Source organism: Malania oleifera, chromosome 13 (assembly GCF_029873635.1).
Source record: "Malania oleifera isolate guangnan ecotype guangnan chromosome 13, ASM2987363v1, whole genome shotgun sequence".
Classification (NCBI taxonomy): domain Eukaryota; kingdom Viridiplantae; phylum Streptophyta; class Magnoliopsida; order Santalales; family Ximeniaceae; genus Malania; species Malania oleifera.
In genome coordinates, this window is record NC_080429.1 from 131,699 (window position 1) to 156,322 (window position 24,624).

Sequence of the window (24,624 nt, forward strand, 5' to 3'; positions counted from 1 at the left end):
GATGTTTTAGGTGACTTACAGATACATGATATTTATGATTATAGTGGTTGCAAATTGGCAAAATTTTCTACATTACCTTTTAATTACAACATGTCTAAATTTGTTACATCTTTTGATTTAATTCACTATGATGTGTGGGGTCTTGTGCCAGTTGACACAATTGAAAATTGATAATAAAAATAGAAAGTTAACAACATAAACAAAAGTTTTTTTATAATTTATTGTAAATAAAGAGAAATAAAAAATAAAAATAACCAAATAAATTATAAATTAATATATTTTTATAATTTATTTTATTCACTGTGAAAAAATATAAATAAAAAATAGAAATTAGGAACAATACCAAACAGGTGGCAGCACAAGCAAGCGGTGCGTGTTGGCCGCAGCCTGCCTGGCGCCGAGTGAGAGAAGAGCGAGTAGTACTGTAGTAGTAGTAGTGGTAGTAGTAGTACCTGTTCATTTTGAACAAGGCGAGGGGTTTTACTAGGGCTTTATAGAATTCAAACCACCATCATCTCCCCTCCCGTCCTCCCCTCCTAAAGCTCGTGAGCATCAATTAAAGAGCAGCACCCAGCGCGACCACCACAACGCTCAAGAAATTTCTAGACCAACTTCTCAAGAAGAAATGAATGTGTGGAGATCTAATTCCCTCAACACGCTGAGATCTCTGACATGTCTGCGCCGGTCGGCGACTGTTTGCAGAGACCTCTCAGCCTCCCTCGGCTTCTATCCTTCTTCAATGTCTCGGCTTGCAGCCCCTTTTGGCTCCTCCATCCGCTTCCTTCGAACCGGCCGTGACGCCGCCGTCGGGTAACTTCCCGCCCCGCACATCAAAACCCTCATTTATAGCTCTCTCTTATAACTGTATTAAAATAATCATCGTTATTACTCTATTATATGCTTCTGCTACCGCCTTATTATCACAGCTACGAAATCCCACCTCCCGTCAACTGGGGCATCCGGATTGTCCCTGAAAAGAAAGCTTTCGTCATAGAACGCTTCGGCAAATACGTCAAGACTCTAGAATCTGGAATACACCTTCTGATTCCCTTGGTCGACCGAATTGCGTATGTGCATTCCCTTAAGGAAGAGGCCATTCCCATTCCGGACCAGTCTGCTATCACCAAGGATAATGTCAGCATCTTGATTGATGGGGTGCTTTATGTTAAGGTACGCTTTTACATGCTCTCTTTTTTAGCTTTGTTCCCCCCCCCCCCCCTTCCTTCCTAGTTTCTGTGCAAACTGCAAACTTTTCATTATTTCTAGTATTTGGTTGCAGATTGTGGACCCTAAATTGGCTTCTTATGGTGTGGAGAATCCCATATATGCTGTTGTTCAACTTGCCCAGACAACAATGCGTAGTGAGCTAGGCAAAATCACCCTCGACAAAACATTTGAGGAAAGAGACACATTAAATGAAAATATAGTGGTGAGAATTCTCTGTTGAGTTTGATTCTCTTAATATCTAATTTTGTATGAGAATTTGGATTGTGAACTGTAAAACTTATCTGTTGAGTTATGGCTCATATTCTAAGCCCTTTGTTAAAAATCTCCTTGTCAAGCTCTTGCCCCCTCGTGGTACATACAATATTTTTGAGTTAGGGCATAACGTAATTATGTTGTACTTATTTGTAGTTAAGAGTTGAAAACCTAAGACAGTTTTCACTTGATGAGATAGTGGAAATTGCACAAGGACTCTGTGGACGTAGGCACACTGCCAAACCATGTCAATTTGTTGGGCTCTTCTTTTTTGATTTCTCTTTTCGTTTTTCTGTGTGTGCATAATCTTGGGGTGCAATTTCACAACATTATCCCCTATTTTACAACATCTTAAACCGTCTCCCACTCCCAACCCCCACCCCTAGAAACACACACACACACACACACACACAAGTGCCTAGATAGAAGCAAGCTATGAAGGAGCCTTCATTCACTTTGGACAAATGTAAATTTCTTGTCAAAATGTTTCGAAGGGCGAAGAAAATGCCATCAAATACAGCAATATTAAATTATTTATATGATGTATAGGGTTGTGGAAATATAATGTTATTAAATTATCAGCAGTTTTATGAAACTTTGGGTGGTATCAATTCACTGCTAATAGATTAGAAGCGCTACAAATTTACTCAAATTTTTTGTGGTTCATGCCATAGTTTTATTGCGCACTTCATTGGCTTTTATAATCAAATTTTAAGAGTCCCTAGGAATGTAATATCATGAGTTTTTAAATTACTAGGCTTGTGTATACATGTATACACATGCACACACACACACACACACACACACACGCACACATATTGACATAAACAATAGTGAGTATCTATGTCAAAATGACAACTAGTGTGATGGGAATTGGAGGAGAGAGAGTTTTCAATCACAAAGAAACAAGTTTTCAATCGCAGCAAGTTTTTATTTAGGTGAAGCATATATTTCGGGATTTGGATTTGGATTTATATGTATTTGAGAATATGGTATGATTTTTTGCTGCACTTTGCGCAAATCCACACCATAGTTGTTAGAATCGTACGATTATCATTTCAAATCATGAGATTCACATTGAGAATGACATAAATTGGTTTGAATAACATGGGAGAATCGCAAAGGGCTGTAAATCAAGGCATGGTGAATGATAAATCAAACAAATTGAATCGTGTGATTCGTATGGTTCTGAAATATGGGTCATGTCCCTGATCCAGGCAGATTCAACTCCTCTAAAAACACAACTTAAAGTTTTTCAAAGTCATTTTTGATGGCCTTCTTCTCTAAAAGCTATTTGTCGTTACGTGAGTTCTGTCCTCCAAGAGAGAAGAAAGAAGTCTGTTGGCTTTCTCATTCTGCACCTCAATTTCAGATTAGAAGAAAACCAGGGTTGGAGAAGAAAACCAGTCTTTAGAAGAAAACCGAAGTTGACTAGGTGGGTAAGCTTTGGGTTGGCACTTTGCCTTCTCCACTCTCCAAAGTTAAAGGTGTGATCTTTATTATTTTTTAAATTCTAATATGTTTTTTTATATTTAAATTTTTACATATATTATACATATATATATATATATATTTTTTTTTTTCTTCTTGTTTTAGTTGCCAGAGAAAGAGTTTTTTTTACTAAACATCACAAAGTTCAAAATTTTAGTGTTTTTTTATTGATCCATTCCCTTAAAAACAATAAAGTTTTATTTTGATTAAATTTTTTTGATTCTTCTTCATTTTTTAGATCTGACAAATTTTGCAGATGATATTGTATTAATTGACGAAATTAGGGATGAAGTAGAGGCTGAGTTAGAATTATGGAGACAAGCTTTGGAATCTAGAGGCTTTAAGATAAGTAGAAATAAAATAGAATATATGAAATGTAATTTTAGTAATGATAGGAGGAATATTGGAGACAAAGTTAAACTTGATGATGAAGAAATAAATAGCACTTGTAGATTTCGATACCTTGGATCTATTATGCAAGCTGAAGGAGAAATTGAAGATGATGTAATGCATAGAGTTAAAGCAGGTTGGGTAAAATGGAGAAGTTCTTCAAGTGTTCTATGTGATCGTAGAATACCCTTAAAATTGAAAGGGAAGTTTTATAGGACAGCTATAAGACCAGCTATGCTATATGGATCAGAATGTTGGGCGACGAAGAAACATAATATCCAAAAAGTAAAGGTTGCCGAGATGAGGATGCTTAGATGGATGAGTGGTATAACATTGAAAGATAAATTAAGGAATGAACATATTCGTGGTAAGTTAGGTGTAGCTCTTATAGTAGATAAGATAAGGGAAGGACGACTCAGATGGTATGGACACTTGCAACGTAGGCCTTATAGTGCACCTGTGAGGAAGAGTGACTTAGTTACTGTTAGGGGCAGTAGAAGGGGTAGGGGTAGACCTAAAATAATTTGGGAGGAGATAGTGAGTAAGGATTTAATATCTTTCAATCTATCAAAAGAAATGGTCCATGATTGCATAAATTGGCGGAAAAGGATTCATATAGCCGACCCCACTTAGTGGGACTAAGGCTTGGTTTTGTTGTTGTTGTTGTTCTTTGTTTTTTATTTTATTTTATTTTTATTTTTATTTTATTATGGTTAGTCATAGGTTCTAGGTATTTCTTTTTCGGTGTTATGCTTAACTTGATAAATGATATGATAGAGGTGGAACGGTTAGACCATATATTTGTTTTAGTTAAATAGATCATGGTAGCATTTAGACCTACTAAACTTGCTTTAGATGCAAGCGCTTCCAATTAGCAACATGATTGATTTGAGATATGATACCATTTTGTTTGTTGTATATATATGTATGTCATTTGGAATCAAATTTTTGAATTTTGTATAAAATCTTATGATTCAAATTGATTCTTGATTCTCAATTCTCGATACATGGAATTAGGATCTGGTTCGTGATTCGAATCTTGATTTGACAACTATGATCCACACAAATTCAAATCCAAGACTTGAAATCCAAGTTCCCATACACATAGTTAGACGTTTTTAAATTATAGTAACCTTGTACTTGGAAGTTTGAACAAATTGGGAAGTATGTAAGTTGAGTTTGCATGTTTTTTGCTTTTAGATAATGGTGTAGTATTAGTTAATCAGATTATAGAATGCATCAAAATATCGTATGTAAAAGTAAGACACAACTGCCTATTTTGTCCTATGAGCAAAAAGATTATAGGATTGAACATGAGGCTTCACAAGTTCTATGACTCTATCAATGTTACATTAGATCAGATTTGTCAGTCATGCTGGTTGTAGGAGAGGTCAAAATTTGTTTGGGTTAGACTTGCCATGTTTGGGTCACTTGTTGCATCCTATTATGTTACTTCTGGAATATAGCTAGTACTACAACTGTTTTTTTACATTTCATTCTTTAAACACTTGTGTGATTGTCTTAGCTTAGATCTTTATTTTACCTTTTGATTATACACATAGAAATAGGTGGCAGGGAATGTTGCCAAAATATTCCATGAATGAAGTGAAAAATTTCATTTGCAGATTTGTGTCTTTCCTAAATACTTAAAATTCATTGTGCTTGTAGGGTTCTCCAATGCCCGTGTACTTACGGACTGAAGGAAATCTTACTTAAATAAGTTGGTTTTAGACTAATTGTGTTTTGTGATGCTATATGTTTAGGAATGTAGATGCATGATACATTTATGTTGAATTGATGAGTCACACATTTGTGGTGTGAGATGAATGTGTGCGGTGTGAGAAGGGATAGGACTAGTGCTATGAGTCACAAGGCAGCAAAATTTACAAGGCCATAAGGAATCACCCTTGCCTTAATCTGCGATGCAACAAAGTCATGCTTGATGACAAGACTACACCAAGTGTAGTAAAACTATACTCATCCATGGAAACTCTCATATGCCCAATTTAGTGGTTGAGTCCCATGTCATGATAGCAATTGTCCCAACTGAGATTGTCATTGAGGAACCATGGTTCGACTGTAGGGGCTTTGACTAATTCCACCACCATTGATAGCACAATCCTTGTGTAAGAGCACTTTCGCTTACCACCCACAAGTCGGAGTTGAGGGAAGTGATACCATATACTACTTGTGATAGACATAATCACCATCTCTTAATAGTCATACAATATTACATTGCCCAAGGCTATACCCAAGAGCCAACACAAGTGTTCATCTCAACCTTCGGGTTGAGAGTAAACCGACCTCATTCTCAGTCATCCTTAGGGCTCTCAATCCCACAAGGAAGCCCAAGACACCCCTTAAAGATGTCAAAAGCCTATTCTCAAGCGCTCCTCGGGGTGCCCACTTAGTTTCCAATGACACGAGGGATGGTACGATTCTCACTCGATATATACTTTTTCCATTGCATTCTCACTCTTGCACAAGTAATATTTCATGGTTTGAAGAATCACAAATCTTGCCTCGAGAATGCCTTATTAATAATTGTCTGGATCCACCACAACATCATAGCGATATTCACAGTTCCTCTCATGGTTTTGAAAACCGAATTGGTGGCCAACCCGGAAAGGCCACTGGGTTAGTCGGACAGTGGTTGAACCGATAATGTTATTGAACCGATAATGTTAGCATGATGTCATAATATATAAAATTCAAACTCAAACATATAATACAATACAAGAATGCACAATAAAGTCCTTCACTCTTCATCATTAATTTCAAAGTTTAGTAGTTCAAATTTCAAATAAGCATTACATATTGTAACATAAAATAGTCATACAACTTTACAAGTTTACAACCCAACAATTAAAGGCTTTATATCTAATACTGAAGGGAGCTTTAGGATGTCTCTCTCTCTCTCTCACATGCGCATGCAAGTTTCTCCTCTCCCATTTTCATGCGTTTGATGCTATAGGAGTTCCTGCAGTAGCCGATGTTGAAGCGATCGGTCCAGATCGAAGGTAAAATCTTTGATCTGCGATTAGATAAGGTCGATGTGATCACATCTTTGCTCGTGATCGAGAACAATGTTTCTCGTAATAGGTGGGTTTGATTTTCTAGGGAGGTTGTATCTTGGTTCGTTGATGGCATACCAACGTTCAATCGTTTGCAAAGAGGGTTTTGATATGTTCGGTTGGGTATAATGAAGATTTGGATGTCGATTAAATGGATGCAGGTAGGAAAGTTTTTGGAGTTAGGGTTGGGATGGAAAGGGAAGAAGTTTTCAGTCTTTATTCCTTAGGGTGAGTGATGTAGGACAGTTCTAAGTAGCCCTAGTCCTATGGTTGACTCTCTTTGTAGCACACACACAATATCACAATCTATGAAAAGAATTGAATTAATCAAGCATGAACATCACAAATATATTCTAATGATCACAAGTTGAGATTTTGAAAACATATATGATTTGGTTCAAAAGCCCTTAGTTGATCATTTCATTCAAGTAATCAAGTTCACTTTAAAATATGTTATATTAGAAGTCTTAGATTACAAGTCCTAGCGTACAAATCAAATATCCCTAAGCATGGTGCCAGCAAGCATGTTCATGTTGCAAATCTAGGAAGATTCAAAGGGAATGAACAAGGTTTTTCAATCAAGGATTCGGATAGAGTTTCAAGGCTTACAAGATTTTATGGGCTGTTTTAGATGGTCACAAACAAGGAATTGAAACGACCTTACCAAAAGGTTCAGAATGTCAAATACCAAGACACACGAGTACTCGATTGCACGACGAACAAGCTTGTTGATCCTTAGGTATCTTGAGACAAGAATGAAGCTTGAGGTGGTTGTGGCTGTGAGCTATGAAAGAGGTGTGGGTGTGTAGTGTTGATGATGATGTTGATGTTGTCGTGGTCTCTCACCAGCCAATCTTTGGGGATACAGAACGTAGTCTCACACTACTCACTCTCAAGGAGAGGAACAAGATTCACAAGTTCAAGCAAAGTCTTCTTTTTTTTTTTAATTGATAATGCAAGTTGCCTTTTACAATACAAGTGATGACATATTTATAGCCTTACATGCACATGATTTGCACATGGCTTCTTAAAAGATTAAAGAAAATACAAAAGTAAAATAAAACATTTAAAACATAGGTAATGAGGTTCCTACGAAATAGTTTTTCATAGGAAATAGGTGCCTAGGAAGTAGAATAATTATGATTGTGGAGTCTAGGAACTTAAAATGAAATAAATGCTTCTTGAAAACCCAATACTCTTTGACTTGCAAGCTGTCATGCTTCTTGAAAAACCAAGACTCTTTGACTTGCAAGTTGTCATCCTCTTTCCAAGCTAGCTTCTAAGAGAAGCTTCAATTGCTGCAAATAAAGTCACATCTATGGTGGACTTCGGGTGGTCGTTGACATGTCACAATATCTACGAAAGATACTCGAGGTGCATGTTGATCCCCATCAATGAGAAAGGTGACGATTGGCGAGAATTCACTAGTGTCTTCTGTGAGTTAAAGAAGGACTTATGTGAGGAACCTGGGAGTGTGTGTTTCGATAATTCTTCACAATGTAGATTGTGAAGTCAGGTGGTTTTATAAGACAAAAATTGTGTCGGGGAAGGTTGCGGTAGCCGTGTACATTCGGCAAATCAGGATCTGAAGGTTAGGAAACAAATGCTGTGTCGTTGGTGTGGAGACAAGTTTCATCTGAATGAATCAAGGGCCATTGCAGATTAGTTGGTTTCGATCGACAGGTGCAATAAAGCTGATAGGGCTGCCGGTGGAGAAATGAAGATCAAAGAGGTTGCTAGGGTTTCCGATGGAGCTGGGATGATCAAAGAGGTGGCTAGGGTTGCATCTGGGGAGGAGGCAGTGATGAGTTTTGGGCTGCGTTGCGTGCTTCTGATTTTGGACTTGGCCCAGCTAATTGAAAAAGGTGGTATCCCATTTTTCACTAAACTGGGCCAACTATTTGAAAGGGCCCCATTGTTCAAGACAAGAAGAAATGGGCTGCAGATTGTATCCTAAGGGAGACTCTTCTATTATGAGCTTGCCATAAAAAAGTCCCAGTGATAAACAAACCCATAATTCAGAAGTTAAGGGCCCAAGATCTGTATTGTTGGGTTTGGATGATGGATAGGCCCAAATGAGTGCTCCTACTTCCCATAATAGAAGTACTGGGAAGGAGAATAATTTTATCTTCTGGGAATGGAAATGTGGTTCAACCTCTAATTAATAAAAATATTTTTCTACATCCAATTACTAAGGATGGGAATTGAAGTTTCCAAGAGTCGGAGGAATTTCAGGATGTTAGAAGACTAGATACGTTTCAAGAATGTGGCAATAGAACTGCATTTAGGCGTATGGATGTTTTAGAAGGTCATGCGGAAAAGAGTAAAAAAGAAGTGGAGAAGGGGGAGAAATATGTTGATCGTCGTTCTTACACCAATAAATTTGAAGGTAAAAGGGTTTATGCTCGTCAAAAGGCAGCTTGTCGAGATGCTGAAATGAAAAGGATATTTGAAAATAAGAGAGAAAATTCTGGTAAGTCAATTACAAAGGTACTAAGGAGAGACTCTAAGGATGAGTTCAATATTGTGGAAGTTCCTCCAGTTGAGAAGAATGTTGAGGTTTTAATGAGACTAGAAAAGGTAAGGAGGTGAAGAATTGGGGGAATTTTTCAGATTCAGATATTGATGATAATAGCAATTTTGACCATGCTGGGGGAGCTGTTGTTTGATAAGATTCAAGAAAAATATGGGTATGTGTTTGGCTCTTCTGAGGAGTTGGGGGATTTATCTTATGTTCACCTGCCCCTGTTGGAAGGTTTGGAGGGTGTTTCTATTTTTGATAATGATGTGTTGGCAGTTTTAGTGTAGGGATGGAATTTTGCCGACACAAGTGGAGGAAGTTTCAAAGGAGGATATAGAAGCTCAAATTCTTTTGGATAAAATGGATTTAAGCTAACTGATATTTGGAGGAAATGGAGTGAGTTTGGATGGTGGCAAAAGTTGAAAGGCGAAGGGTCAACGGGAATTAGTGGATTTGAAAAGTTCAGTAAGTTATGATGGAAAGGGTTTGAAAAGGGGGTTTCTTGGTTAATTTTGTTTGGTTTTTTGGGGATCTAGTGTTTTTATTTTCTTTTTTCTTCTTTTTTGTTTGGTGAACTCCTTGCTTCCACCTTGTACCTTCTATTCTTTCTTTGTAATATACTTTCTTTTGTTATCAAAAAAATATCTAATACTTTGCAGAATCAATTTCTAAACTAAAAGCAGGTGTGAATCAAAGTAATGGTTCATCCACATTTGTTCCCTCACAAGGACCTTTCTTCTCCCTACCACCACCTTGATCTTGATTTTCTTCATCATCATCATCATCCAATTTCTCAATTCTAGTATTTTCAATAGCTCTAGAAGATGGAGTCCCCTTTCTAAAACAAACCATAAGTTTGGTTAGAAAACAGTTACATGGTTGTCTAGCAATTAGATTATGTAAGAGATTGATTCTCTTTTTCTCACCAAATTCATCCTCCGCCCCTTCAAGTTCAACACTTGTTGGTTCTTCATTTGTATCTTTCCAATTTTGAAGAACTTCATTTATAGGATCTTACCCTTCTTTTGTTATCCAATCTTCCTCGTTATCAATATGGTTAATAGATCTAAGCTCATAGAACTTCTTTATCCTCTCACACTTCCTACAAAATATTTGACAATATTCACATTTAATTTAGCATTATGAACATAATAAAATTGAAACAAGTTAACATTAAATATATATTGTTCAATTCACCTTTCCTGCAAGTGTAGGTTGTAAAAACATAAACAAGATCATTGAGCTTTCTAAGTATGAACTTGTTCGAAGGCAGATCAATTATGCTCACATCTAGAAGAGGTGGTGGTTTGACATAAAATTCAGATGACCAATTTTTGTCGAAGTGGAGCACAAGATCCATGAAATTGCTACCATAAAGCTATTATTCAATAATAGAAATATAAGAATATAAATTCCACAAGCCATTATTCAAAATAATAGAGCAAGAATGAAAAATGTTTATGAATTATCACTTATCAGGAAATGTACGCTTATGAGAAGCAATCGCAACAGTTGTACAAAAAATGTCCCTCTCTTCCATATATAATTGTACATTGAACTTGGAGGTTCACATGATTACCATAGACTTTCACTATAACTTTGATAAGTTTAGCGAATAATGAAACATATTCTCTTTAGGAACAAAATAGTAAAACCAAGCTGGATTAAGCAACCATCCAACGACATGAATTGGATGACAAAACTGAGATACCCACCTCTCCTCAACATTTTTTGAAAATGGTTCATAAGCTCTTTTCCTCTCCCTAAATGCCTTTTTATGTTGCTGTTTTTGCTCTTTCAATTCCCTAAGAAAGATAGCCCATTGATGGTCATCACTGTCAACCATGCGCAAATCTTTCACAAGTGGCTCAAACCAAGTCACCATAATAGAACATGAATTCCAAAAATCATTAGACATAAGTGTTTGCTTTATCCTAAAGGCTTTAGCTTCTTTGGACCATTTACCCTCCCTCCATTCTTGGTTTACAGCCATTTGTTGTAGACCAGCTTGGTTTTGGAGTATCCTCTGCACAGATAAGAAATAAGTAGCAAATCGTGTGACTCTCGGCCTAAGCAACTCCTCTTTATTGTAAATTTTCTCATTAGATTCAAAACAGCAGTATGGTAATAGATGTAAGTGACAATGACCTTTCCTTCTTCTATTGTACTCTTAATATAGTCCACTTTATAAATACCCTCAAGCATGAGATCTATATAGTGGGCCACGCATGGAATCCAATATATGTGTATATTTTTTCGTCAATCTCTTTCTAGCTGACACATACTTAGCCCCATTATCTGTGACTACTTGAACCACATTTTGAGGACCTACAAATTCAACAATATCACCCCAAAAAGTTCAGCTAGCAACTTCCATGTTTTTGAAAATGCAGTTGTATCAACTGATTATAAAAATATAGTTGCCTTCAAACAATATATAAGGAAGTTCACTAAAGCCCTTCCTCTTTTATCTGTCCAGCCATCTCCCATAATAGTGCATCCAAAATCTTGCCAATAAGGCCTCATAGATTAAATATGTGTTTGTATTCAGAAACACATTGTTTCAAAAAAATATTCATGCACCTCATGATAATTAGGACCCTTAAACCTAGAACCAGCAGCTGTTGCATCATCAAACATAGGTTGATAATAGGTGGAATTAACAACATTTAAAGGAATAATTGTTGTATACAACCACCTACATACAGACATTTTCGCATTTTCATGAGCCTCTTTTCCAGCAATAGCAGATTTTAAAGATGGTTGAGAACCATGACAAGCACGAGGAGATCACCACAACTTTTCCCTTAGAACTGGAGCTATCATTCCCCCTTTTAAACTTCTGAGCATATTCATTTTTCTCAATGTCTTGCTCATCTTTATCAGAAGTAGGTCTAGATAAAGATGGGCTTGATCTTTTGTTCACACTAGAACTTCCTGTTCCATAGGAGGTGTTCTTTTTCTTTACATTTTCTACATCATTTAACAAATTCTGCATCTGTTCTTGAACATGATTTGGAACCTTTTCACGAGGTGCAGTTTGCCCTCTTTGCTCGGCTAACTGTTGTTTGAATCTATTAATTCCCCCTCCATTGAATATTTTTCCACAATACAGACATTTCAATTGTCTATCAGCCACTTGTTCACTATGATTCCATGCTAGGTCGGTCTTCCCACATTGAGGAACGTCCTCAGCATCCGGTGTACCGAACCAAATTTTGGTTAAATAGGTTAGCCGATTTTAACTGATTTAATTTTTTAATATATATATTTATATTATATATGATAGAAATTTTAATATATATAAAATATAAATAATATTATATAATATATTTAAAATTTTAATATATATAATATATAAAAAATAAATAAAATTTTAGTATATAAATAATATATAAAATATTTTAATGTATAATATATATATAATTATTTCTTGTTAATTTATATATTTGGTTAATTCGGTAACCGAATTAACCAAGCCCAAAAATTGAAAACGGAAATTCAACAAAATTGAAAACCGAACTGAACCGACCAAATTTTCTTGGTTAATTCGGTTTAACCAAATTATGCTCATGCCAAGTTGCCATTTTATTTAAAGCCTCTGTGCTGACCGCCCAAAAAAAATTGACCATAATTTTAATTTTAAAAATTAATGAACAATAACACATTGAACAATAGCCACGGTTTTGAAAACTATGGATTGAACATAGCAAATTGAACATAGCAGATTAAAGAAACAGATTGAAGTATTGAAAACAGCAGACTGAACACATGTATTGGATACAAAAAATTGATGAATCACTGCAGATTAAAAACTAATGAACAATAGCCATGATTTTTAAAATCATTTATTGAACACAGCAGATTAAAGAAGTAGATTGAAGTATTAAACACAATATATTGAACACGACAAATTGATGAACACAGCAGATTAAAAATCAATGAACAATAGCCACGGTTTTTAAAACCATGAATTGAACACAGCAAATTGAACACATGAATTGAAGTATCGAACACAGGAGATTAAAAGATTGAACACAGCAAATTGATGAGCATAGCAGATTAAAAATTAATAAACAACAGCCATGGTTTACCATTTTTTAATTTAAAGAACACTGTTATGTCAATTATAAAAATTAATGTTAAGATGATAAACGTCAAAAGTGTTCATTAATTTTGTGTATACAATATTTCAATCTGCTTCTAAACTATTGTTCGTTAAATTTATAAGTGTTTTGTAAAACCATTTTACCATTTTGATTTTTGAATCTTACATAAAGAAGTAGATTAAAGAAGCTGAAGTATGCGTAGGCAAACCTGGCAGGAGAAGGTGTGCGGTTGCGGCAACACAAGCTGTGCTAGAGGAAGGAGGCATGTAGGTGTGCGGCTGTGGCGGCGCAAAGGGGAGCTTGGGAGTTGGGGCTGCAGGAGAAGGAGAAATCGAGAAGGGGGAGTTGGAATTCGGAAGTAGAAGACGAGTTTTAGGATTTTTTTTATTTACTTTTTTAGAATTTTGATTTACAATTACCTTTATTCCATTTTGACATAAAAGTATTTTAAAAAATAGTTTTAAAATTAAAATAAAGTGAACTCGGTTGACCTAACAACAAACCTGGGTGAACCGATTCAGATCGGTTCGCACCAAGTAAGTTGGTTCTCCTTTGGGTCTCGTCATTTCCTGTTTTTATCCAACACCCAAACCGGACATGTGCCTGATTCCGGTCTAATCGGCCGGTCCGGTCTGGTTTTCAAAACCATGGTTCCTCCCATGACATTCTGTAACTGTATCCATGTTTTACCATAGTTCCTTCCACAACCCTAACATGAGCACTGTGCCATTCCAAGGTTGCACAACTAGCAATATAGCATAGTCATAGATACAAAAATGTAGGACCATGACATCTTCCCCCACTCCACATTATTAGCATCCTTGTTGATTAAAGAAACTTCCACACACACACAAAGTAGGAACTTGAGGAACAATCGAGCCCTTTAAACCAAACTCTATATGACACACTATCTAATGACTGTTTTAGACGTAGACTTGAACCCAATTCTAATTAGAAGACCCTCATGGAGCACATTCTTGATCATGAAGTCATGTCCAAAACAAGATGAGAGTTGACATCCTGCTTCCTTTGAAAACAACATTTAGAATAATGAAGTTTCAACATCATAGATGCCACCATAGTTTTAAAATTGGGTGCATGACAACCATCATGTAATGGTATAGGTGGCTTTTGAGACTGTTACAGGCTGTTACATTGCCATACTGGTTGTGAATGACTAAAATAGGTTTTTGAGCCTTCTTTTTTGGAATTTGCCCTATTTTTTCCCCTTTATTGAAACTAAGAAACTCAATTTTAAGTTGGTTTATTTAGTTAGTATGTTTTTAAAAAAAAAATCATACATGTGTTTATTACTTTATTTTCCTTGACATTCAGTATGCATTTTTTATATTACTACCATTTAGATGAACCCAACTTTTTTCTCATTAAATTACATCTCTCTCTCTCTCTCTCTCTCTTGTTTTTCTTATGCCTAGTTTGGAGACTAAAATACGTCCTATTGTATGTATTTGTTCTTGTTTAACATATGAACATTCTATATTTTATCTTTGAAATAACAAAAATTCCATTAAAAGCTAAAGAGTGCAAAAGATTCTATATTTATATTTCTTTATATTTATGATTTTTAAGTTTAAATTTCTCTTATAACCAATGGTAGTGAAAAGTAGCAAATGCGTACTTCTTGCCAAGAGCAAAAGCCAGAGATTTTAGAAGGAACAATTTTTTTCCTATGATAATTTTAGAGCAGTTAATTGAAATGGATATCTGGGTTTTTGAGCTTGTTGGAATATGATGACTATTGTGTTGGCCATAATATTTAGTGCTGGCCCATTAAAAAATATTGAACAAATTATACTGACCTCCATTGAGTTTTTCATACGAACAACCCATGACTTCCGCAAAATACCTTGTCCTCCCTAGAATTTATTTTTTATACACGTATCCCGCTCTGTTTGTCAGCCGCTAATGGCTCAAATGGAAGGTGATGACTGATGGCATCACCCTCTAAATATTTTTCAAAATACATTTTACCCTTCGAAGTATTATATTATTACATTACCCACTTTACCCACTTTAAAGTTAAAACAGGGAAAAAAACTAACGTAAAGTAGTCGTGCGTGCGTACATGCCACATAACCATATCCAAATAATCTTCCCCACTTCTCATTCTTCATTTTCCCTCCTCCACCAGTTGCTAGTTGTCAAGGTTCCCACCTACAAATGTTGAGTTCTCGTTGATGCGAGGTAACAACCTTTAGTATACTTTTTTATCTTCAAATCGCTGGCACCATTGCCGTCACCAAGCTCACTTCTTTTTTCCTGAAGTGTGGAATTTTGACATATTGGGTACCTTGTATGCTTGTAATTCTGTGGGTTCTAACATTTTAATTGCACTTCTGTAACAAAGGCCCAAACATCCATAGCTATACTTGTGAACATGGAATTATAAGCACAAAATATTGAAATGAAGATGGAGGAGATGCAAGGACAAGGAGAGGATTAAAGGGCGTCCCTGGGCCACAAAGCTCCCTGCTTTGTGAGGGTAGGGGGAGGGTCGTCAGGTGTGCACAGCCTTGCCCCTGTTTTTATGTGGAGAGGCTGTTTCCTTGGACTCCAACCCATGACTAACCAGTCACAAAGAAGCAACCTTTTCATTGGTCCAAGGACAGGGAGAGGATGTGTATGGTTTTGTAGTATTGGTGGTGGATGATTTAGCTTAAATAGACTTGAAAGAACATGGCAAGTATGTGAAATTTTGATTAATATATTGAAAAGAATAGACGTATTTGGAAAACATATGAAAGCACTGTGTGTGCATGTTTATGTGTGGTGGGTGCGTGTGTGTATGAGGAAGGTAGTGGATGTAAATTAATTTAGAATGCTGGAAACTTTTCGTTTGCTTAATCAAAATGATCCAGTACATGAATATTTTGCAGGCTTCAAATAAAGCCTAAGCGAACCTATGTTAGTTCCTTCAACTACATGCATGAATAAAGTGAGAGTAGGAGACTGCAGTGAAGGGAAGTAATGGCACCTTGTCTATATAAGGGAGACAAAGATGAATAGAATGAGGAGATTTGAAAACAAAATGTTGGAAGAGAGAAAGACACATTGGAAAGTTATTGAAAGAAGAAAGTCATATGACATGGAAGAAAAACGAAGTATAACACGTGGTGAAAGTTCTGGAACCCAGCATTCTTTGGTTCTATATTAATCATAATTGTATGATGACATGATTATTGCCCCATATGTACAGGAGCTGATTGATGGAGTGGCAAAATAGGAATCATAGACAATCTCCTTAATATCCATGCAATCGTTCAAGAAGTGCACTATTTCAAGTGTTGTATAGTACTGCTTGAAGAGAATCTTTAGATTCACCGACTGTGTGTGTGGGCTGTAAGCTTCCTGATATGGTTGGCGAATGAGTATAGTAGTAGCAAAATCTTAGTAGCCAATTTTATGTCAGGTTTGATACAATCAAAAAGGAAAAGTTTTGCAAAGTGAAGAAGTACCAAAAAGGAGAAGTTTTGAAAAGGAAAAAAGTTTGGATTCTCTTTATTTGCTGTGATGGATGTTCTCATATTTTTTCAATTAATAATGACATAATTATATAGTTAATATTTAATAGACATTAAACTAAGTCAAGGAAAGTACAACACAGTTGATCATCCATGAATCTGACCACCAGCTTACATATTAAAAACAGGTAGGGTCATTCAATGGTGTAATTTATTGGGGCAAGAGGTTCAGACACAATAAATATAGGTACAACTCAGGTATTTCAATGTTCCAATGTTACACATTGTTTTACTTTTAACAAATTGCCCCATCATGCACACGTGGGGCTTGATTGTAGCTTTGCCCTTATGTGTTTTATAACATTTAGTAATAGTTAAGTGCATATCCACACTCAATTCAGTATATTCTTGACTGAATTGAGTGTGTACATGTAATTTATTGTCATACATAGGTAGGTCATATTTGCTTTTAGATATTTGGTTTCAGTTCAGCTACATTTCTGCCTTCAGAATGCTAATGTTTGGCTGTTCTGAAATGTTGCAGAGAGCCATTAATGAGGCTGCTAAAGATTGGGGCCTGAAGTGTCTCCGTTATGAAATAAGTAACTTTTTTTTTCCCCTGAATTTTTTTTTATAGAATTTCTTAATGTATGTGATCCCATAGCTGCTTTCTTGTGCTTCTCTCTTCTTTGTTCTGTAGGGGATATATCTCCTCCTCGTGGAGTAAGGGCAGCAATGGAGATGCAGGCAGAAGCAGAACGCAAAAGGAGAGCTCAAGTTCTAGAGTCAGAAGGTAGTCCTCTTTAATTAGCTTTGTTTATTTCTAGGTAAAAACATGCTTATCTGATACAGTTAAAGACAGTTGAAGTTCATGGCACTATTATTCCGTTGGCGGACTTCTTATTATATGAAGTGTTAATAATCATTTGTCAACATTGCCAACTGTATGTTAATGTAAAATGATGTGCTGCTTTTGTATTTAACAGGAGAGAGACAGGCAAATATTAATATTGCTGATGGAAAGAAAAATTCAGTGATCTTAGCATCAGAAGCTGCAAAGATGGATCAGGTTAACAGAGCCCAAGGTTGGTCATCATTTTTCTGTAGTTGAATTAATAACTTTTATTCTTGTTTTGTGCTTATACAATGTAAACATTGGAAATTAGCCCCTGTGAACATGATGAAATAATTTTTTAATGAAATACTTTTTAAACTGTTATAATTGATGCTGGGTAAATGTACTTAGTTCCTTCTAGCATTTTCATTCACAATGGTGATTTTGTGAATTATAATTTTGCTTAATTTATGAAGTTGTTAAATGTTGACCTCTATTTTGGTGTTTGTCTCTAGATATGTTGAGATTGGAAGCCTTGCTATCTAGCCAACATTGATGACCGCATTTTATTTTAATTTATTATTTTGAACTGCACATATGATGCATTCAATGCTCTTGAATTATTTCACACGCAGCCGGTTGTAGGCTTGAGTAGAGGAGGGTTGCGTTAGGGTGTCTCCTACGATTTATGCATTGCACTTATACCACCCAAGTGTAGTGAAAAATGGGCAAGGGTGGGTGAGATCATTGACCCAAAGTGATGCGCCATGTCAGCATCAAGTATGGTGTCAAATTTGCTAGGTTCTCCCCATCATTTTAGAGTGGGTGGCTAAAGAAGGTAGTCAAGAAACTAGGGTTGGATTAGCAACCTGGAATATTGGGACACTTGTAGGTAAAAGAATGGAGATAGTTGACACATGGATTAGAAGAAAAAATTTAACCTAATCTGCCTTCAAGAAATAAGTTGATAGAGTAGAAATTTAGAGAAATTGAAAAATTAGGATTTGAAATTTGGTACATTCGAAAACAAAAAAATATAAATAAGGTCGGAAATCATTGTAGTCAAAGACCTAAAAATAGTGTTGAATATGTTAAAAGAGTAGGACATAGAATTATAAAAATCAAGATGGTCGTAGGTCAAAAGACAATAAATGTCATTATTGCTTATGCTCTTCAAATAGGCTTAGCAGAAATCCTTAAAGACAATTTTGGGAAGATATAGATAGCATTATACAAGGTTTCAAGGTTTGAGAAATATTCACAGGAGCTAATTTGAATCTACGCATTGGAAAAGACAACGAGGGTGATGAGAGGACGCATGAAGGACATGGATATGGAGTTAAAAAATGAGTTTGGTCATATGATCTTAAACTTTGTCGTGTCATATTATGTTATTACAATTAATATGGGTTTTAAAAAGTCAAGAGTGGATAAAATAATAGTCAAATAAATTTTTTCTTAAGTAGGAGGGTATATAATTTATCATGTAAGGATTGAAAAGTTATCTAGGTGTAGGTTTAGTGTTAGATATATGTAATCAAAAATGGAAGAGAAAGGATAACATAAATCAATGCAAAAGAACTAGGAACTTAAAGGAAGAAAATATAATAAAATTTAAAGATAAAATGATCAAGTAGGATAATTGGACATAGGGGATGGTGTAGACGCAAACACTCTTTGAAGGGATAGCTACTTTGTTAAAAAAATAGCAGAAGAGATTGTAGGTAAATGGAAGATTCTCAGCTAGTAAAGAAAGTTGATGATGGGATCTAGATGTCCAAAACATTGTAGAGACAATAAGAATTTGGTATTGAACACACAAAAATACTGAAATATGAAAAATTTGAAAAGTATAAAGTGACATGAAAAATTGCAAAAAAATTGGCTGTTAGTGAAGCTACACATAGAGAATGTAATAATTTGTATGATAGATTAGATACCAAAAATGGGAGAGGCATATTTAGGCTTTGCTAGAGTTAGAGAAAGAAAGAGCATGAACTTAGGTAATGTAAAATGTATAAAAAAATGAGGATGATAGTTTCTTTGTTAAAAGAAAAACATAGAGGAAGGATGGGAAGGTATTTTAATTAGCCATTTAATAAAAACCAAGTAAAATGCTTAAATTGAGAGTAGATAGATGAGGGGAAAGATAAAAGAGATTGAGATTTGTTTGCAAAATTAGAGTTAATGATGTTAAGTTTGCATTGAAAAAAATGAAAAATGGATGACATTCCAATTGAAGTTTGGAAAGCTGAGGTGAGAGCGAAATTATATGATTAACTAATTTATTTAACGCAACCATAAAAACTAAGAAAATGATAAATGGAGGAAAGACACTTTAATATGTATGTACAAGGAGAAGATATTCAAAATTGTAATAACTATTGTGGAATTAAACTCATGACTTATAAAATGAAACTGTGGGAAAGGGTGAATGAACAAAGATTAAGGTTATAAGCAACGGTTCTAGGAAATCAATTTGGTTTTATGTCTGATAGATTGACTACAAAAGCTATGCATCTTTTAAGAATATTAATGGAAAAAATTTTAAAAAAAAGTGACTTGAATTTAAAAAAAAAAAAAAGAGAGGCTGCTCTGTGCACAAAGCTCCCGCGCATGCAGGTTCCAAGGAAGGGGCTGACAATGATGGGTCTATAATACGCAGCCTTACCTTGCATTTTCTGCAAGAGGCTGTTTCCACTCATAAAAAGAAGTGACTTGCATATGACTTTTTTATTGACTTAGAAAAAGCCTATTAGGGGGTATCTAGGGAAGTTCTACAATGGGTTTTAGAAAAAAAGAGGAGTGTTTAGTAGGTGTACTGACGTTATTAAGGGTATATACAATAGATTAATGACTAGCGTCAGGACCACAGGTGGAGTGTCTAGGGTATTTCCAATAACTAGAGGTGTACGTTGCACTAGTGATGGATGGACTTCGTAAGAGTATCTAAAATGAGGTTCCATAGTGTATGTTGTTTTCAAATTATGTATTAATTGATGAAATTAGGGTTGGATCCTAAGCTAGAATACGTAGAGAAGTTTTAAAATCTAGAGGTTTTAGGATAAGTAGAAATAAGACAACATATGAAATGTAATTCAGTTTGGTAGGAGGAATATTGGGGAAAAAAGTTGTCAATGCCAATTTTTGACTAGATTTTTTTTATCTTTACTTGGTGTGCTTGTAGGGTGCGTAGAACCCTTTTTGAAGGCTATTATGGCTTTAATTGCATAATTTGGGTGTCATTAAGGCACTGATTGTATTTCTTGTGTCCTTATCCTTGTTTTTTGGGTTATCTCGGCTTAGATTGTCCTTGTTAAGCTTCCAAGTATCCATGAGAGTAGGGAAGCAATTTTTCTCAACTCCAAGGGCACTTTTGGAAGCAGGAATGTTGCCCAAGCCCTAGCTCTCTTAATATAAATAGGAGGCTAAGGTGGAGAGAAATAGGGGGGACCATTTATGAAGGGGGGATCCATCTTGGAGGCATGCTCACAAAGGGAGAGAAAGGGACGTTTACATGTTCAACAAGGAGAGAGGAGGAGACTCTATTTTTATTGAGGCTTAAATTGTACAAGGTAGGTATTTTACTCTCAACTTATGTTTCTGTCATGTCTCATCACCATGGTTCGATGTTTGAGCATGTTTTCTTAAGGTGAAAATTGATTTTTGTCATTAAGAATGCATTCTTTTTTGAATATTATATTTTTGAGATGTATGCATGTGTTGAATCCATGAGTCTATGTTTGCAAACATCTTTGAATAGGTTTTACAGTTTGACATGTTTCTTTAATGTATTTTTGACATTAAGAATGCATGTTTTTATTGAATATTATGATTGAGCAGGGTGTATGCATGTTTTGAATCCATCAGTTTATGCTTATCAAGATGCTTGAAAAAGTTTTTCTTGGCATTTGGAATGTTAGATTTTTGAGTTCTCATGACAATGAATGTTTATTGGTGAGATTATATATATTTTTTAGGTGATATGTATGTTGGATTCTATTTCTTTGTAAATGTTTGTATAATTTCTACTTTTTTGTTCCTTTCCTTTATTTTGCTTTTCATTAGGAAATTTTTTGCACGAATGTTTATGATGGATGATAAGAGTTATTATTACTTCATCTTCTCCCTTGTAAAATGTAAATTGTTAGATTACCACTTTACCTAAAAACTTAAGCAATTAGGTTGTGGGCCAATATTGTATGTCAAGCTTTAACACTCCCCCGAACGTGCAACCTGATAGCATGTGGAGAGATAAACACACGATAAATAGCACCCATGATAGGGAACACAATAATTTTTTTAAACACCACACAATAATTACAGGCAACAAAACTAGAACCTAGGACCTCTTGGTAACGAGCTTTGATATCATGTTAGATTACCACTTTACCTAAAAGCTTAAGCTATTAGGTTGTGGGCCAACAATGTATATCAAGCTTTAACATAAATGTTTGCTTAGTTTCAAATTCTTTTTTGTTAGTTCTTTTATTTTTCTTTTCATTGTGTAAACTTTTACATTGGTCTTTATGATGGGATGGTAAGACCATTGGTAGATTTTGTGAACATAAATAAGTTCTTGTTATCATCATCATCTTATTATTATTATTTGAAAATAGATGAGGTTTTATTGTTTTATTTATTTATTTATTTAATTTTTTATTTGCAATAAATTGCTAAAAATGCAAAAAATGCAAATAAATCTTTAAAAATTCCTAAAAAAAATTGGAAAAAGCATTTAAAATTCTAAAAAAAAATAAAATTGAAAAAGTCAACAAAAGCCAAAAGTATTTGGATTTTTTTTTTTTTGGAAATCAAGAGAAAGTTCCTTTTTATCTGCATTTAGCCTAGATTGCATATATGCATAGTAATCTTACTTGCAGTTTTTGACCTTTTGTTGTGCTTGCTCACCTTACTTGTGTAAAATTGGAGTTTTAAGTGTGCTTGTGGTCTCATCTTAGAAGATAGGGTTTCTCCTTATTGGCCATTGTGATTTCAACCCGACTTATGATGGGACGGGTGAGAGAGTCCCAATTTATGGTGTTTTTCTCTCTTCCTTCTTTAGGCATGGTAAAGCATTCTTCTTTAAGCCCGTATGGGTGAATGGAAGTAGTTGCTTACACCGATGGAATTGAAGCATGAGGGGTAAACATGGAATACTCTTCTTGTTTTAAAAAATATTAACTTTTTAAAAGAAGAACTCTCCAAAATGATTTCAAACTATTTTCGATCTGGCTGATGATGAAACCCTATTTGCATTTTTCAAAATTTTTTCCTTTTTCAAAGATTCTCATTTCGAAATTTTTACCTTTTTGATGAATTTCAAATCCAATCAAATATCCTCTTTCAAATTATCTCATCTTTGATTCATTGCAAATCAAATCTCTCTATTACTTCTTACTTTTTGATCCTCTTTGATTCTTTGATTTCAATCAATTCAAATTTTATCTTTAATTTGATTGCAAATCAAATCTCTCTATCATTCCATTCTTTCTAAAGCATGTTAGTTTTCAAATCCAATCCTCTTTAATCCTTTGATTTTAATCAATTTAGATCTCATCATATTAATTTGATTGCAAATCAAATCACTCCATAACTCCATTCTTTTCAAAACAAGTTGGTTTTCAAATCCAATCATCTTTAAATCCTTTGATTTCAATCAAATCAAATCTCGTCTTTAATTTGATTGCAAATCAAATCTCTCTATTACCTCATTCTTTTCAAAACATGTCAATTTTCAAATTCAATCATATTTAAATCCTTTGATTTCAATCAAATCGAATCTCATATTCTTGAGGTCACCGCTTTTCAAACAAGAGTATATTAGTGTTTTTAACTTTATCGTGTGGAAGAGGATGATGTTCTTTCATTGAAGGATCGAAATAGGGATTCTTTCTTCCTTCTTTTCCTTTTCTTCTAAGGTGCACATACACATATACTCAGCAGTAATCGTTCTTTGAATGGGTGTTGATAAGGGTGTTGGTTGACTGATCTCCCTTAGAATGGTTAGTCAACCCCCTTCTTTACGCACAAGTGTACTCCTGAATCCTTTTCTCTTATTCGTAGATCTCTTAGGGTTTTTTCCTTCAAAAAAATAAAGGTGGCAACTCTGCTTTCCAATCATCTGCGTATTGTAATTAGAGTTTTTATCTTCTTTAGGTTTCTTTTTTAGGATTCACCATGCAACTCTTATTTGTCGGCACTTTTGGACAAAATTTGGTGTTGACAAAAGTTAAAATTGATGGTCAAAAGATTTTTTTTTCTTTTTCAATAATAAAAGAAGATATATTAAGAAATAGAATGTACAACTAGACTGAGGATACTAAATCCTTATAAAGAAAAAGAAAAACAAAATCAAAGAGCAGTAAGAAAAAATAAAATAATAAAAATGAAAAAACAAAAATAAAAGAAGCCCCTTTATAATATGTTCCCATCATAGTTCACCAAACACTTCAAATTCGCTAATTCCCTTCGACCCTTTTTTGCCTTTGATTTACCACCATCAAGCAGAACTTCATTTCATCCATGATCAGACTATGTGAGGCCCAAGCTATCCAACAAATTTTGAGTTTGAATGTCTTTCTCAGCATATTCTTGAATTGGATTGGACAAAATTCCATCTTTCATTTTCAGTTCTTTAGAAACATCGTCCTCAAAAATGATGCGGCATATAAGATAAATCCCTGAGACAACCAAAAGAAGAGTTGGAAAAAAAAATAAAAAAAAAAATCCTTGCTACTCCCAAATTTGATCCAAAAGCCTTTTCACATTCAACATCACTACTTCCTTCACTATCATCCTTCGAAACATCCCCCCATCTTTCACCATCCTTCCCTATATTAATACTCTCAACAATTGGCTCCTCCACTATACTAAAAAAACCTTTAGAATCTTTGTTAAGATTTTTTTTTGTTTTTGTTTTTTTCCACCAAAAGAATCTCAATTATCTTCAAAATTCTTCCTCCTTTCAAAACCCAATTGCACTTGCAACAAGCATAAACCTTTCAATCTCTTCACATTATTTGACTAGACTCCCTTATCATTATAATTCCCTTCCGAACCAATAATAAAGTCTTGATTTTCAGCTCCACAACAACAACAACAACAACAACAAAAAAACCAAGTCTTAGTCCCACTAGGTGGGGTCGGCTATATGAATCCTTTTTCGCCAATTTATGTGATTATGGACCATTTCTTTTGATAGATTCAAGGATATTAAATCCTTACTATCTCCTCCCAAATT

General features: G+C 34.9%; 1 protein-coding gene and 1 long non-coding RNA gene across 2 annotated transcripts in view; both read left to right on the top strand.

The window, feature by feature from the left end:
* The first annotated feature begins 351 nt into the window (after positions 1-351).
* The window catches only part of LOC131146090 (uncharacterized), a 35,483-nt gene continuing 11,210 nt past the window's right edge, over positions 352-24,624 (top strand). The window contains exons 1-6 of the mRNA XM_058095383.1: positions 352-810; positions 927-1,170; positions 1,280-1,429; positions 17,091-17,148; positions 17,247-17,339; positions 17,533-17,631. Coding sequence (XP_057951366.1) covers positions 626-810; positions 927-1,170; positions 1,280-1,429; positions 17,091-17,148; positions 17,247-17,339; positions 17,533-17,631 — 829 coding nt within the window. The 5' untranslated portion in view covers positions 352-625. The remainder of the gene's footprint in view (positions 811-926; positions 1,171-1,279; positions 1,430-17,090; positions 17,149-17,246; positions 17,340-17,532; positions 17,632-24,624) is intronic.
* Positions 15,875-16,512, top strand: LOC131146091 (uncharacterized). Its single transcript, XR_009134219.1, has 2 exons — positions 15,875-16,198; positions 16,282-16,512. It is a non-coding gene; the product is annotated as an uncharacterized LOC131146091 (long non-coding RNA).